Source organism: Caloenas nicobarica, chromosome 7 (assembly GCF_036013445.1).
Source record: "Caloenas nicobarica isolate bCalNic1 chromosome 7, bCalNic1.hap1, whole genome shotgun sequence".
Taxonomy (NCBI): domain Eukaryota; kingdom Metazoa; phylum Chordata; class Aves; order Columbiformes; family Columbidae; genus Caloenas; species Caloenas nicobarica.
The window spans coordinates 4,440,794-4,457,740 of record NC_088251.1 but is presented as its reverse complement, the minus strand read 5'-3'; the positions used below and the strand labels follow the sequence as shown (position 1 = coordinate 4,457,740).

Sequence of the window (16,947 nt, the reverse complement as noted above, 5' to 3'; positions counted from 1 at the left end):
CACCAAAGGGAAAACAACATGCTTCTTCAGGAAACCATCCCAATAAACCCATAGCCTCAGGTGTTGCATGGCAAGATAAATGGCTAAATTACCCAGTGCCTGTGCTGCTGGGTCTTGAATGGTTTGTGCAGCTGGAGGACTTGCAGGATTGATTTGAGCCAAGGAGGAGGCTAAGTGTGGGAAGGAGGAGTCAGGTATCACCTTGACACCAGGTGGGCATGGGATTCCCCTTTACTTCTGTCACAGAGTACTTGCCTTACCACGTTTTCCTCTCATTTTTCCCTGTCCTTCCTAGTCTCCCAGCAAGTTTTCCCACATTTTTCTTCTCGGTGTCTCCCAACTCATATGGTTTCTTCCTGGGGGTCTGCAGCTGTCTTTGCTTACTGAGCTTTAAGGTACCGTAACATGGAGACCCCGCTCAGGCTATCGATGCAAGGACCTTTCTCAGCCAGGGCTGTTGCTTCCTACCCAAGGAGACTCACTGACATCCTGGTGCCACGCAGCAGCAAGATCTGCATCTTCTCTCTCATCTCCTTTGCCTCCCTCTCCTAATAGGGTAAAGACCCCTCTTCTTTAAAGAAGAGGTCACTTTTAGGGTTTTCTCAGGTGGTTTTGGATCACTGCCTCAGGAAAAGGCTAGACGCTGAAGTCCTGCTTCTCATCCGCCCAGCACGAGGACGTGTACTTGTGTTCCGGACACAAGGAGCTCACAGGGTTCACGGAAAGACAGACCTGGGCTCTTCACCCTGAGCCGCTCGTCCCCTGCTGAGTGCATGCCCGGACAACCTGCACACCAGCTAAAACCTCCTGGAGAGTCCGAGCTGTCTCTGGTGACAGTCTTCTGTCTCTATTAGCCCTTTAAAGCCTGGTTTAAGGAAATGAAACAAAAGTGGAAGAGAAGGGGTCTTCTGACAACACGCAAAGCTCTGACGCTGTGCAGGGCGACTGCTCTGCTGCTGGGCGGATGAGCCTGAGTTTCTGCAAGGAATAGCTGCTGTAAACCGAGCATGAACGGCTCCGGCAAGCGCTGCCAGAACACGGGAAAAATCTGCCTGTGCATCTAGCTCTCACACACATGCAGAGGAACTTACTGAGCCATAACAACTGTGCTGCAGGGTATCTTTTGCCTTCTTATTGTGCAGGGATTAAGGCTCGGCTGCCTTGATGAGAAAGCTGCCCTGATTGCTCGCAACCTTTCAGAATTCCCGGTGAAAACTGTTTTAAAGAGGCAGAAAGGCAACCATAAAACAGTTCCCCCCTCTGTCCTTTGAAAGAGACTTAATTTTAACACCTAATTATGTGAAATACAGACTCAGTCTTATTTGCTTTTGTCAAGCTGCTTCTTGGGTTTGATCTCACAGGCTGCTCACCCTCACAGGGAGGGATCTTTGATTAGGAAGAAAGAAGGGCTGTCGAAGGGGGGAAAATGTGACTGAATAGCGAGGCTGGCAGGACGTTGCTGTCTCTGCCACTTGCCGGCTCCATGACCTTGGGCATGTGACAGTGGCATTTGGGGCTTTGTTTTCCCTGCTTTTAAAGGAGGAGGAGAGGCAATAATTTTCCTCTTCGTGCATCATGCTTGGAGATACAGGACTGCAAATTGCTGAACTAGAGCAGCAAAACCATTCTAGTAGCCTATTGACAGAGAGCTCCAGACAAGTAGCAGGATACATCCATTTTTGCCCATCTTTTTGAGCACAACTAATGAAGATAAGAGAAAGCCCCTGCCCTGGCTGAGAGCAAGCAGCAACTGTGGAAGTGATAAACCAAAATATAGGAAACACAGTGAACTGCAGGAATTCAGTTACATAGCTGTTTGCAAATTAAGGGCTAAATCAATTAAATGAAAGCATGGGGTTTCTCTTGAGGAAAGTCTAGTCACAATCGCAAGGAGAAGGGGAGGGGTTGTGGAGTGGGCATGACATAATCACGTTTGCGAATCACCAGCAGTGTGCATGCTTTAATCCATTAATGGGGTTTTTATCTGTGATCATAAAAAGCAGGTTACATTCAGCCTGGAAGGGAGTGAGGGTTGGAGGAGAGGGGAGGGGAGAGAAAGAGCAAGAGAGAGAGAGAGAGACAGAAAGCAAGAGAGAAAGAGAGCACAATTCACTCGGTGAATTGCTTGCCAGCTTTGGGCTGATAATTAGGGATCTCAGGAGAGCATTTCTCAGCATAACCTTCCCTCCTTCAAATGGACCGAATGGAGACAGTGGTTCAGTCCTGCTGATATTTTTTAAGCCCTCCTCGCAATTTGATGGGCATTCCCAGTGCTTTTGTGCACGTCTCAGAAAGCGTTGACGTGGAAAGGAGCAGCGAGGAGGGGGAGGTTGGAGAAAAAAACCAAAACCTGCAGCTCTTCTAAAAATACGGAGGGCATGCAAGAGTGCGAGCAGGCTGGGGAGGAGGGCGAGGTGAACGCGCCTCGCACCATGTTCCCCGGGTGCCGGCGTGGCGCAGTTTTGGAGATGTCCCTCCTGTGACTTGGACGCACCATGAGCATCTGGGAGGTGATCCTGGCTTTCGTGGTGGTAGTGCTGATGCTCGTGGCCCTGCTGGCCAACGTGCTGGTGCTGATGTGCTTCCTGTACAGCGCTGACATCCGCAAGCAGGTCCCGGGATTGTTCATCCTCAACCTCACCTTCTGCAACCTGTTGATGACTGTTTCGAACATGCCCCTGACCTTGGCTGGGATCATTTACAAGAGTCAACCAGGAGGAGATCAGATCTGCCACATTGTGGGCTTCCTGGAGACTTTTCTCACCACGAACTCCATGTTGAGCATGGCAGCTTTGAGCATTGACAGGTGGATTGCTGTGGTCTTCCCTCTAAGTTATCATTCCAAAATGAGGTACAGAGACGCTGCTCTCATACTGAGCTACACGTGGTTACACTCGGTGTCGTTCCCGATAGTGGCAGCTTCTCTCTCCTGGGTGGGTTTCCATCACCTCTATGCCTCCTGCACCCTGTACAACAAGAGACCAGAGGATAGGACACAGTTTGTGATTTTCACTGGGGTCTTTCACACCCTCAGCTTCCTCCTCTCCCTTGTAGTCCTGTGTTTCACATATCTCAAAGTGCTGAAGGTGGCACGGTTCCACTGTAAGCGGATTGACGTGATCACTATGCAGACCCTGGTGCTGCTCGTGGACATCCATCCCAGGTAAGGTGTCTGTGTGTTCAGCGAGTGAGAGTATTCACTGCAGAGAAAGCCAGGATGGGGTTCAGTGTTATGTTAAATACAGTCTGATCTGTATCACAGCAGAGGATGGGGAGGGGGAGAAAACAAGCATCCTTCCTACCAGTTTCTATTCTGCATGTTTCTTGTTACTTGTGTTTATATTCGGGGCTGTAAAAGCAACTCTTTTTTTCTTATGCTTAAGGACCTGCTTTGGGAGGGAGAGAAAAGAAACAGGTAGTTTTAGCTGAGCATGCACTTCCCTTTGAGATAGTGATCAGATCACTACCCTTTGTCTCAGAAGGTGGATTTAGCGGTTGATAGACTCGCATTTTTTGGGGACTGTCAACCCAAAACGTTGCCGGATCCCCAGGAGGGAGCAGGCTGAGGCTGCACATGTCCCTTCAGTGGAGTTGAGGGGAAGCTGGGCGCTGCGTGCTGCCCCTTCCCCAGCAGTTTCCCTATCGCTGGCCACTCTGTAACTTTATCTTTCCTGAAGGCAGCTTTGTAAGGAAATAACATCTGCAAAATGCATACGCTAGAATGCCTATATTTAAATCAGAGTGAGAGAGACTTCAGTCGCAATGTTAATATGACAAGCAAGGGATGTATAAAGTTCATTTCAAATGAGAATCTTTAAGCACAGGAGGAGAAAAGTCTCCGTGGGGCTGGGAGGATAACGGGCTCAAAGGCAAGCACTGAACGGGTATGAATGTGTGCTGGGATGCTGTGCAAAAGACTCAGACCAGGGATTGTGCACAAAGTATAAACCTTGCCTGGATAGGCTATGTCTGGATCTGGAAGGGATGGAGGTTTGGCTGATGGAGGGAGGGTGGAAGACGTACTTTTCCTTGGGTCGGTAGCGGGACCAGAGCACATGAACCTGCACAGCTGAGGCAGTACAGAGCAGGACAGGGTGGCTGATGGATCAGCAGGTCCTGGCTGAGGGCTGAGAGGCTCTGATGAGCCGGGGCTGATGCTCTAAGACCAGCTATGACTGGGATGGGAAGGCAGAGTCAACAATTTAGTTCTGGAAAGGGGAAACCAGAGGCACCGGTTGCAGTGTGTAAAGAAATCAGCGCAATTTGCTCAGAGGAATTAGTTTGTCTCAGTGTTTAATGTGGCAAAGGCAGGTGATTAGAAAGAAAGGGTCTGATGTATTTGCCTAGAAAAAAGGGAGAGAACAGTTTGGCTAGATAGTGTGACTATCTGTGAGGCTGTGAGAGATGCGTGTGCTGCTTGGGAGGCAGTCAGAGACAGGATCTTAAGGTTCAGACAGTCTCTGTCGGAGACTGAAAGGAAGGGAAATGTCTTTCAAAAAAAATGCTGGCAGCTGGCAGTGCAAGGAGGCGTCTGATACGGGGGAAGAAGTCTGCCTGGAAGAGAGGAAAGCCAGGAGCAGTTGAAAAGGTGGTCCCATACCAGACATCCCACCCGACCCCCCCTTGCTGTCCTTGGCTCTGCAAGCTGAACATCAGCTCCCTCCGTTTGCAGCCAGCCAGGAGCAGAGCTGCAGGACTAAAGCACATGTGGCTGTCCTCAAAAAAAGGTCATATTTTGGGGATTCCTAAGCCTAGGGCAAATAAGTCTGAAAGGATCAGGGCAGGACAGCAAACTGTTAGAGGAACAGAAACATTTGCTCAAAATTCTCCAGTTAAGCTGCTTGATCTGTTTCTTGACCAAGAGTGCGGGCCAAGAACTTGGGGCAAGTCCTGTTAGTGCTCTTGAAAAAAACATTTATAAATCTGTTCTTATCCCCCAAGTCACATAGAGGAGAGAACACCCTCCTGCCCTACATGCTGTCTGGTTGCTAAAGTGTACCTTGACTGGTCTGAGTTCCTGCACGCACTCCGAGATGTGGTGGTTACAGAGCATCGACACAGGGCTATTTGAAATAGCAACTGTTCTGCCTAATGCTTAAAGTATGCCTGGACTGGACAGCAAAGTTTAGAAACAGGGTAAAAATCTCAGTGGTATTTCTCCTCCTCTGCATTTTTTTATGGTCTGGGTTAATTTGAGGGCATTCCTGCATTTTGCAATCATCTCACTGAGAGGCGGATTCAATGGGGCTGTGGGAATGACACCTCCTTTCTTCAGAGACAGAGTTGCACTTTGCTGCCAGTAACCTGTGTTACTAACCATTATTTATCCCTTGCATCAGGTTATTCTAATGCATCTGTCTAAGAAAGGAGAGTTTTATCTTCTTTCCCAGACTACAGAAGCGGTGGCTGATTTGGCCCCTGGTGGTGCTGCATTAACTGGTGGCAGCTACCACTGCCGAGAGGGTCAGACCTCGGGTTGCCTTCCCTGCTGTGAGAGCTACACGAAGGCTGCAGGTCTCCTGGAGCAGCCAGCGATGCTCATGGAGCTCTGACATAAAAAAGGCATCATTTGAATTACATAAGGAACTATACAGGGAATTTCAGTGTTTACTGTAGTACCTAACAGCATAGACATGGATGCTGGGTGAAGGCACCTGAGAGAACAAAGTTTGTAATCCCACCTTAGATTAGCCTGACTTCTCCGGGTTTTTGCACAGTCTAGTTTCGACGCTGAGAAATGTGTACAGACAATTTTCTGCTTCCTATGACTCAGAATCCACCCGCAAGGGGGTCTAGCGACAGGCGTTATGACAGATAGCTTTATTACCTGTGACTTGGAAAGACACGAGTGATCTTCTGAAGATCATTTAAGACGAGTACAGAGGAAACCTCTAAATATCACACAAAATCGTGTGAATGTTTGGGGCACATGTCCTTTCAAGTTAGCTTAGGCATTTTTACTGGATACTGCTTTTTCTTGACTTTGTTCTTAAGACCAAGATATCTTAGGTATTGTGAGAGGTTTGGACAAGACTTCAGTTGAGTGCTTAACCCATGTATTTCTTCACCCAAATAATCTATACTGTCTTTTTTGGTGTACCCAGCTTTACAGATCTTAAGGTCCAGTATCTCATAAACTTTGTTTAAAATACCAAACCTTCAAAGGATATTTTCCAGGATATTAAAATCTTTAAATGAAAGCTTAGTCAATAATCCAGTTCTATTACTAGTGCCACTACTGGAACTTGCATATATATTCTTATCTTAGCACATGAAAGCATATGTAAAAGCAAAATACCCATCTGTATACATTGTACACGTGAAGGCATGAGATAAAGTACCTTCCTCTGTAATGTGGTATTTATTAGCTGCATCTGGAAAGGCTGAACAAAAGAAATTGTTTGAAGTCTATCAGGGCTTCCCAAGTCATGTGTGAGTTCCAGGAGTCAAAGACAGTAGGAAAAATACATAACTGGGGATACTGTTCAAGTGAAAAAATACACCACCCTCTACATCCTAAAAACACCCTAATTGAACCTACTTTGGAGATTTCTTTTCCTATATTGCCATGTGCCTGGGATACTATGGATTTAATAACAGAGGTCTTAAGCAAAGCTGCTGAACCTCTAATATCATCCATCTGCACTTAAAAATACTCCAAGTTCTCCAGCTCTTGCAGAACTGAAAACACATAGGTTCCCTTTAAAAGGTGGATTTTTTTTTTCTCTTCTCAGCTGTCATTTCTCGCTGCAAATAACTCAGACATAGAGCATGTGACACTTTTAGATGTGTTTTAATTCTGCTTAGGCATATTCTTTAAGAGTGAAAATATTTGTTATTTCAAGCAGAAAAACCTTTTTCTCCAGTATTTTTCTTCATTTTGCCATCATGGTAGCTGCTCTGGGGACTGGCAATGTAAGACCACGTATAAAATTGATCAAAAGAAACACATTTTCTTTAACCCAATCAAAATGTAACATAAGAACTCACTGCCACAGGGACCACCAAAGCACACCGAGATCCTCAGGACGTAACATGTTTAAATGATGATCAGACATTTGCAGGTACAGCAAACAATGTAAGGTTATGGCCATAAACTTCAGAGTTATTGACATATATGAGTATGGAACCTGAGAGTGAGTAGATTTGCAATAAAAACAGAGAGAACAAAGCCAAGCAGTTACAAAATGCAGCACGTGGGCCAGACCATTCAGTTTGCCCGAGACGTGGTAGCTGTGCAATAAGTCAACATGTAGCAGCACTGTGAGGTGGGTAGAGAGGGATTTCAGGACTGGCTGTGGGTTTGCTCTTTCCCAAAAGGACCGGTTCAGGTACAGATAACTCTGGGGTTCTGGGAGGTACAGCTGATCTTGCCCAGAGCATCACAGTGCTGTGGGTCTGTTATACAATTCCTGATTTTGCAGAACATTCAGCACAGCGGCTGTGCAGAGCTGCACGGGCTGCTGGAAGATTTATGGCCACACATTTCACAGCTTTGGGACATGGTGACTGCTCCAATGTTGAGCTGAACATTCAGAGAATGTTTTTTCCCATTATGATTTTATTGCTTATCTTGCTGGGAAGGTTTTCCTATCTAAGGTAGCGGTGTTTGAATTGCTGTTTCTAGGGAAGTAGCATGGTGCCTTACCCCACTCTGGATATTTTCTAAATCTCTGAATATCATGAGGTGAACTCTGGCCAGCAGGTACAGCTTAGAGTGCTCAAAAAACGAGCTGCAACTGAATTCAAGGCTGAATTCCACAAATTTGACTATATATAAATAGATATAATAGGGGTGTGTGTATATAAATATATAAACGTGTTCCTCAGTAATCATTTTTGGAGGGTAAGATGATCACACAAAGGATTAATATTTGGTATTGTCCCATATAAACACCGTGCACCTGGCTTATGTGAATACAGCACTTTTACTAGAATGATTGATTTCCATCATTCCATAAGTAAAGCGGTTAAAATCTGCTACCTGATATTATGATTCATGTTCTTGTTTGTGTTGAATGTCACACAGCGTAAGAGAGCGTTGTCTAGAAGAACAAAAGAGACGGAGGCAGCGAGCAACAAAGAAAATAAGTACCTTTATTGGTACTTTTATACTTTGTTTTGCACCTTACGTAATTACAAGGTAAGTGTGATCCTACATACTGGAAAAGACTATCAAGATGCACTTTTAACTCAGAGAAGTAGGGCACTCTGAACCAGAAAATTATTCCGGTCTGCTGTGAAAATTTTGTGCAACGTTTCCACTCCTAGGACAGATTGCATTTACTGAGCTAACAAATGTCATCACGCTTTTCCAATACAATCCTGACACAATCCGTGGGCCAAAGTCTGTTCAGTCAGCCCAGCTGATATGTTGGTCTCATGTGAGCAATTTCAGAAGTCAGTTCACAGGATTTTGCAGATATTTTTTCAGGTAAAGTAGGTGCTTACTCCTCAGATTGCCTCCAAGTTTCAGAGGGTGATCTGTAGGGCAAGACATTTATCTGAATAGGTCAGGCTGTGAAAATCTGGTCAACAAGAGCCAGCTGAGGTGAGAACATGGTCTACAGAATTAAACAATAATTTTGTCTGAGTGGATAGAGTTTATTACTCATAAACATCAAATATCAAATCTGTTCTGGCTCATAGCTAAAAAAAATTCTTGTGGTTTATGGTCAGATGTCTGTCTATCTACTAGCTTATCTTTGGAAATGGCTCCTGTGGGAAACACAAAATTACTCCTATGAAACATAAAATATTAGAAAGTGAGTATATCCTGAAAAGCATTATCTAGTTGTTGAAGTAAATTTACAACTTGCTTTCCTTAGTAAAAGACCCTGAAAAAAATGAAATGCTGCTATGAAGAACAGAGAAAGAAAAAACTATTTTTGGGTATCTCCTATTCCACTGCTATCAAGTAGAAGTTATTTGGGCTGACTTCAGTCCTACAGATCCATCATAAAAAAATCATAGAAAAAGCTGAATTAGAACTTGGTAGAAGTGGATAGGTAGCCAACACCAAGTTTTCCCAATTCCGTGTAATATCCTGAACTTCTATTTCTAACAAAACATTTCACAGGAAGGTCTTATAGTCTTTTGGTAAAAATAGAAACCTGCATGTCACATTGACTTTATGTTCATGATAATAATAGCTAATTGATTCGTGCTGTTTATTTGTAATGATGTTGACAATACATTTGCAGCAATGTTACTAGATTTACCTTTCACTTAGTAGTCACGAGAAGGCACTCCATGTCACACACTCTAAAAGGGTATGAAAGGATTTATAATTACGGACATTTAACCTGAGTTCTCAGGCTATAAGATATTAAAGTGTTTTTATCATTGCAAATGGTTAATTTTTATTTTATGTTGGGTCTCTGAACTCGGTGAAAATTGTCAGACTCACAGAATAGCTCACGGCTGCGTCCTGAGTGACATCGAGTGCTCTAAGCAGAACTGTCAGAAATATTTTCGTGCTTCTCCACAGCATGCAGGCACCACCTCCCCACCTCCTCTTAATTCTGTTGCACCCTAATTTGTGTCCCAGTCGCATCGAGATACGGAAGAGGGGTTAGAAAAATCCCAAGCCTCCTCCTTTTAGTCCATACAAGGATCACTTGAACGTTCTCCTGCTTCTTCAGTCTGTTGAGGACTAATAGTTTTGCCACAGAGAGTGATGATGAGAAGAGTCAAAACATAGGGTCCTGAATGCATGAAGATGCTTACCTGCATGACAGGTGTGTTGAAGACAGTCGCTTTTCTGGTGTTTTCAGTTCCGATATGTCTTGGGAAATCACTGCACACCAGAGGGAATTCCCCCTTTAGCTACTTAAGGGACCTTGCTGGACACAGCACCACATGGACGTGCTTTACTGTGCTTCCCTTTGCCTCACACATATAGCCGAGAGTGCTGAAACCAAAGGGATTAGGAGGCTTTTGAGCTTAATTATGTAAGGAATTATTATTTTCTGGACTATGTCCAGTGCTTTGCATTCACAAGACAGAGGCAATCAGTCACACTTCAGGGCAGAGAACAGAAGACAGCCGATGAAGTGTGCTGCTCAGCCTCTCGTTTGGACAGCCAGCTCTAATAGTAAGCAACACGCTTAAATTAAACATGCTCTTAAGTATTTCATGAATCAAGGCCTGAAATCAGCAAATCACAAGGTTTTACTATAATGACGTCTCTCTGCTTCCACACTAAAAACAAACAGTTGTGTCCAGCAATTCCATGAGCCAGTGAAGGAGTTGTGCTTGTAAACCCAGCCAGCTAAATTCTTCTCTGGGTAAACCAGAGTTTTTCAGGGTACATTAAGGTAAAAATCAGATTAGGCACCTCTTTTATCAAGAAAACACCCTTCTAATTATTTCAGTGGCTGACCTTAAGTAGTATATCAGTAGAATCTGATTATTCCTGATTCAATGTCTTCACTGGACCAGTATGACAGATGTATTACCCTGTATTATTTATTTCTAGGCATAGCTTGTTTCTTGGTTTGTAAAAATTCTATTAGTACACATCTCTTCTTTTGTTACTGTTATGCGATTAAATAACATTGTTTAAAAGCTGTTTTCTGCAAGGAGCTTTTTCATAAGAAAAATTAAAACAAGTTGTACTGGTTTCTTATATTAATTCCCAACTCCAGGCATTGCATACTGAAATACAGAACTTTCCTCACGTAAGCTAGTAAGTACTGGCAATGTGTAAGGAAATTGACCTTAAATCAGAAATCCTGAAGTAATATCAGAAAGAAGTTGATAGCCCCAAGCCCTCAGGTTACAGAGGAGGATGGTGGAAGAGAGAAGATTATAATTCTCTTGTAACATCTCTGGGGGATAAGGTGTAAACAAACTGTGTTTTTAAACTGGTTGCTCTGCATGCAGATCCTGCTCAGGTAGATAAGCAAGTTCAGAATTCCTCTGCAAGTTACGTTCTTGCCCATCTGCACATATAAATTCAAGATTTTCGTATGCAATCTTAGGTTGACATATTCGAAGAAAGTGGCCTTCTAGTCTTTGTCAAAAGCTTCAGCTGAAGTGAGGTGAAGATATTTTTCTCCTGGGTAGAAAAACTTTTTACTATGAGCCGGACAGTGTTCCTTGCTGTCCTCATATCTCTGTGCTGACAGGTGGTTCCTGCAGCTCTGGGGAACAGCAACAGCTCAAAGCAACAGTTTGCAAGATTTGCTACAAGAGATTTGTGAGATTAGCTGCAAAAGTCTGCTTTCTTACAGAATTGGGCCAGTTGTAATATATGCACCACTTAAGAGGCAAAACTAGCTAAGGGAAAATCAGCTAACAATCGTTGTGATGTTACTTTTATTTCAAAAAGCAGTCATTGAAATACAGCATTTTCACTAACCAGACAGCATACAAAAGACTCAGTCGATCGAGAAATAAAGTAAAATCAACATCAAGACAAAATTCATGGTCAGCTTATTCATATCATTGAGACAAAATAAATAACTATGGTCTAATTCTGATACCTTGGGACTTATGTGGGGAGAAAAAAAAAATCAGAGTTAGACACAAACAGAAATGTTAGTAATGCAAGCTTAAAGAGCTGATCCAAATTCTTGGGGAAAAGACTCAATTTCTCCTTCTGAGAACTTAATCATCTACCAGCTCTAAAACGCAGTGCCAGCTTTGTTTCACTCGTGAACAAGATGTTTTAGTTTGTTTGAGACTCTGGTCTATTCAGAATTTTCTCCTTAACTCAGCTCAGTTCTCAAGTTTAAGCAAAGCATAACACACATGTTTTCACTGTAGTAGTCTCTAGCTGAACATATACACATTCAGTAAAATATTTTACTAAAGTGGTAAATTCCACATGTATATACAGGGTTCTCAGTGTGCATTACCTGCATAAAAGATCAAGGTCTTAATCTTCAACATGGAATTCTCATTTGTTTACTGAAAATGAAATAACATAATTGGATAACCATTTGACATGACACATGCTACAAAATTATAAGTTTCTAAAATATTAACAAAACATCACAGCAAATCACAGCTTTGAAATAAAAACATGTTGAAGATGAGACAGCAGAAGAGTGGCTTATGAAAGCAAGATAGGGAATTATGTAGCTGGTACTGCAGAACTTCATTTACAGGTAGAACTGAAATATTAATGCTCCTTCACTGAAAATGTCTTCTTTTTGGCTGAAACTATTCATGAAAATCGAAGCTATGCATATGATTTTCCTCATAAATGAGAAACAAAACCCTCCGTCAAAGGCAATAAAGTACGTGACATGCATCAAAAGACTGACATTTAATTGTTTTTACATTAAATAGAATTGCATAGCTTAGGGTTGGTCTGCATTTCTGTGTTTGCTGTTTGACATCTGCAAGTGTAATTTACTATAAAAAAATAATACAAAAGAATAACAAAATGTGCAAATATCAAGGACACTTAAGGAGCACAGTAAAAGAAAAGATTTAAAATTCTGTTGATAAAAGTGTGGGCTTTTCAGTTGATCAGTCAATTAAGGTAAAACTAGCAAGTCTAGCCTTGCAACTCTGAAGTGCCTATTTGATATGCCTTAAATGGAGATTGTTAACATCTCATAGAATTGATTGACAGAGACTCAGACAGAAATTTGTCATATTTTGGTCATTGAAAGCATCCACTGAATTTAATTAAACTTAATCAAATTCACATCTGTAAAGCATTTGATAAAAGTAAATCAACCAGATGAAATTCAACCTGATGAAGTTCAAAATGCAAAGGCATTAAATATGTGGAGAATAACAAGAAGAACGGCTCATGGTAGATTACAAAGTAAATATGACTCAGTAGATGAATAGTTTCCAAATAGTCAGTTCTCATTTTAGAGTATACTAACGTGGGTATCATAAGCTACATTTTATTAAACAAGAGAGAATATACAAGATGAGACCCGTCCGGCGGCTTGAGTAGGTGATAATTATGTCTGACTTTGGATCCTGCTTTGTAAGAAAGATATCAACCATGAGTTACAGGGAGAGGCTGAAGGAACAACATTTGTTTAGTCGAGATGAAAGGAGAGAGAAATGGGACAGATGGTGGTTCTTTGGTATCTCAAAGCTGCTTATGGTGATCAGCTGAGACAAGTTTTGGGGTTGTCCTGTGCAGGGACCAGAGCTGGACGCAATGATCCTTGTGGGTCCCTTCCAACTCAGGACATTCTATTATTTCTATGAAGTGGCACCAGTGGAGAGACAAGGGCAATTCCCAAGTATTTTCATGTAACTTAGCCTGGTCATCTCAAATATCTCACACATCTGTGAGCCCAAAGAGTAGTTCGGCTGACGGCACCATCCTTAAAAGCATCATTGAACAGTTGCACCTCACTTCCAATGGAAGTGATACACAAAGTGATCAAATTGCTAGTACAAAGCATGCAAAATTATGCTTAATATTAGAATTACAAATACTGTGAGAGTGGCTTAAGCCCTCGCACTGGCTGCAGAGCCATGGTGCTAAGTCAAACACACGCATCTGGGAAGAGACAGAGCTTTTGCCATGGAGTTTGCAGTCTGGGCAAGCCAGAACAGAGAGAGAAGACAGCAGCTCGTAGTCAGTGGTGTAACAAATTAAGGCTCTTTAGTCCCACTTTCATGCTCAAATGACTGGGCCATGCCATCTGCCAGCGCTATTTTAAACAACATGACGGAGCGAAAGTTTCTGGAATGAGCATAAAATGACTGAGGAAAAAAAATCCTAATCTCTAAATTGCTTGAAGTACCAACGCTATTGTAATTGCTGCTGCAGGAATCACGTTTCAGAACGTTCCTTTCTGAAGAAACAATAGCAAATGAAGTATTTTCCAGGCAGGTTTAAGAGCACCTGCTGTTGAAGGCAGTTTCAGCAAAGATCGTATTTGCCATCGCACAATGGGGCTCTCTAGCAGCACATGTGGCTATTCCTTCTCTAGAAAAATCAATAGTTTCTCAACAGCCGTGCAGACATATTGAACAGAACTGACCTTCAGTGTTGCTCAAAGGCACAGGGAAAGAAATCTTTATGGAGTTATCAGTATTTCACTGTCAAAAATACTCTAAGTCTCAGTACAAATGAACTCTCTGTGTTAGTGTAGGTATGAGGAGTAGGTAAAGCTCTGTCCTCTCCCCCTCCCTCCCCTAACCAGTTAAAAGTTTTGCCTTGTTAAATTTGTTTCAAATAGATACGTTTGGCCTTTAAACTGACCAGTTTTTTAAATTCAAGATACGTTATGATGGATTTTCCTACCTTGTGTGCTTTTCCTATGACCCAGACAAACTGTCTAAAGGCATTGAACTCTCTCTCTCGGAGCTGGACTGGCTAAAAACACTTGATAGCATCAGCAAGATGCTTTATCAGATACTCCAGAGGGGACTTAGAACCATGAGTTCAGACTAGATCTTGGAATTTTTGATAGCTAATGGTAGGGGAATACAACTTCCATGAGACCAAGCACTGACACTTCGTGTCCTGATTTCAAACTTCAGTGTTCAAAGTATGGTTTTGCTTAATACTTAGAAAATTATATTAAGCTATGCAGAAATCATTTTTTTATAATACTTGTGGTTAAATTTGCTGTTATGATGGATTCGATTATGACAATAAGTGTGAAAGTCAAAAGGAAACATGCCTGGAGACCTTATACTCCTTTCATTCTCTTTGTAGTTATATTCAGTCTGTGATGCCAGAAACATGATGTTATGACTAGAAAAATACCCAGAACAAAAGCACTAGATGAAAAAAAAAAATTAAGCAAAATATAAAATGAGAAACTTTGCTTTCTAAAAAGAGATCTTACTAGGACTGAAAAACCTAGAGTCAAAGTCCATATAGATTAGTGTTGGCACAGAGACTAAAATTGTTATGGTTGAGGGTAGGTTATGTAGGAAATTATTTTATGAATAGATGCTGTATGCTACTTTTCAGCAGCAGCAAACTTTCTATGAATTGTCGACCTGCCTGCCTCAGAGTATTTATGATCCCAAACAGGGTTCTCAGTAGACAGAAAAGATAGGGCTGGGTTACAGAGCTCTAGAGAGAGACATGTCCCTTTATTAGGTATCTCGATGGCCTGAGTAAGCCAGATGAGTTCAAAACCCAGCTCCACATCAGAGATTTGGAGTCAGTTTTTTGTCTCCAAAAGGTGTATTCCAATAACAAATAAATAGGCTGGTTTGAAGACTGCCTTATATCCTGCTGGAGCTATTCCATTTTGTACTGAACTCTTCAACATTTATTGAGGCAACACATCCCATGTCCGCTTCCAGCCCCAGTAAAGGTACAGAGTCAAGGATGCCTTGAAGTTGGGAGGTCAAGACACTTTAATAGGAGCTGTGTAGTCCCATTCTTGGGAAACAGACCTCAAGTTTACATTTGCAGTCTTAGAAATGGATGAGAGGAACACTTCACTAATGTTTTAATGAGATTGATTTTCTTTTCTTTTGTTTTCTTGCAGTTGCCCAGGAATAAATGGGAGTGTTGTGTTTGTTTTGGGGTTTTTTTGGTGTGTTTGTTTGTTTGGGTTTTTTGAGAGGTGTCATTGGCTTACACTTATGCTGTTGCTCCATGTATTTAATATAAATATTCACTCTTTCAACCTTCCTCTTTCCACAGACTCGTTGAACTATCCTCTGTAGTTCACATCAGTTCCCACTGGGGAGTCATTTCCAAGTGCTTAGCTTACAGCAAAGTTGTTTCAGACCCTTTTGTGTACTCTTTGCTACGGCATCAGTACAAGAAGACGTGGAAAGACATCATAAACAAGATCCTCAAGAGAAGCTCCATCAATTCCTCTGCCCTCACAGGCGAATCGCACAATCGGAATATATTGCAGCGGAACGAATGAGGAGCCCGGTATGGGACCTAAAAGACCCAATGAAATGATATATGGGAAACTAAAGTAACTGGCGTATCCCTAGTAGCTATTCTCAGCTGTCAAGGTTTTGGGAGGCAGTCACAGACAGGTTGAAGCCCATCCTGTGTCTCTCCAGTAGCCCATGTAACACCTGAGGGAGACAGGCTGCTTTGTACCTCCTGCCTCCGGATAAAAGTGCTGTTGATAGGTGGTCCTGCAGGCTTCACAAATACAAATCTCCCACTGATTTCTGTCAGCAGTTACATATACCCACAGGGTGAGAAGCTGGACCTCAGCAGGAGGACTCGTGAAATTAATGGGAGCAAAAGGGTGCCATCGTAAGATTGTTCTAAAAAGCTGCACAGGGATATCTGTGCTGTATTTTTCACTGGCTGTAGGTAACGCTCCCTCTGATGGAGCTGCCAACCTGACTTTACAAAAACAACCCCAAACTAGTTGCTTGAGTAGATCCTGTATAGAAAAACTCTTAATAGAGAAGCTTAATAGAAAAATCCTTACCTAGATACTCATACAGTGCCCAACATAGCGTTCAACCTCTTCTGAGACAGGTTTTTGAACAATCCTGTAGATCTGAATGAAGAGCAAAATCATTTTTGAAGTATGCTACAGGCTGGATTCAGCCATACTCTGAAGGTTTTTTTTAAGTAACTTCCACAGAATGCCATTAGTTTTCTCCTCATTAAATTGCAGAAAAATAAAAATGCTAGACAGGCTGGAAAGGTCAGGACACCTCCTACCTACCTTCCAGTATAGCTGAGCTATAAAGTGACAGATTTTGCCCAAAGCTGCAGAACCGGGCCCTGTGCCCAGGGGAAAAAAAGTTTAAAAACCCTCTTTTTCTGAAGTGTTATTAATAGTTTTCTTTTTCCTACAGATGTGTTACTTAAAGAGGAGCCTAAAGCTAAGTTCAAAAGTATTATTTCCAAAGCAAATGAGGTAAAAATAATAGACCTCCTTCCCACCATGAAAGTGCAGCCAATAATCCAAATCCACATCCAAACGTACAAATTTCAGGAGGTTTCAATACAAATCTTTATAGCACTAGATTGTAGCTCTGCATAGTAATGTTATTAACATTTACCAT

The 16,947-nt window shown here is 42.3% G+C and overlaps 1 protein-coding gene across 1 annotated transcript; it reads left to right on the top strand.

The window, feature by feature from the left end:
• Positions 1-2,495: 2,495 nt before the first annotated feature.
• GPR26 (G protein-coupled receptor 26) lies at positions 2,496-15,833 on the top strand. The gene is made up of 3 exons (XM_065639355.1): positions 2,496-3,163; positions 8,030-8,143; positions 15,602-15,833. The coding sequence occupies exons 1-3, from the start codon at positions 2,496-2,498 to the stop codon at positions 15,831-15,833; spliced, it is 1,014 nt and encodes a 337-aa protein (XP_065495427.1).
• The last annotated feature ends 1,114 nt before the right edge of the window (positions 15,834-16,947 follow it).

Bases quoted from the DNA above. Each gene is read 5' to 3' on its own strand.
- GPR26 (XM_065639355.1), top strand. From the start codon at position 2,496: ATGAGCATCTGGGAGGTGATCCTGGCTTTCGTGGTGGTAGTGCTGATG. The intron at 3,164-8,029 runs GTAAGGTGTCTG...AATGTCACACAG, and splicing joins CTCGTGGACATCCATCCCAG to CGTAAGAGAGCGTTGTCTAG. The intron at 8,144-15,601 runs GTAAGTGTGATC...CTCTTTCCACAG, and splicing joins GCACCTTACGTAATTACAAG to ACTCGTTGAACTATCCTCTG.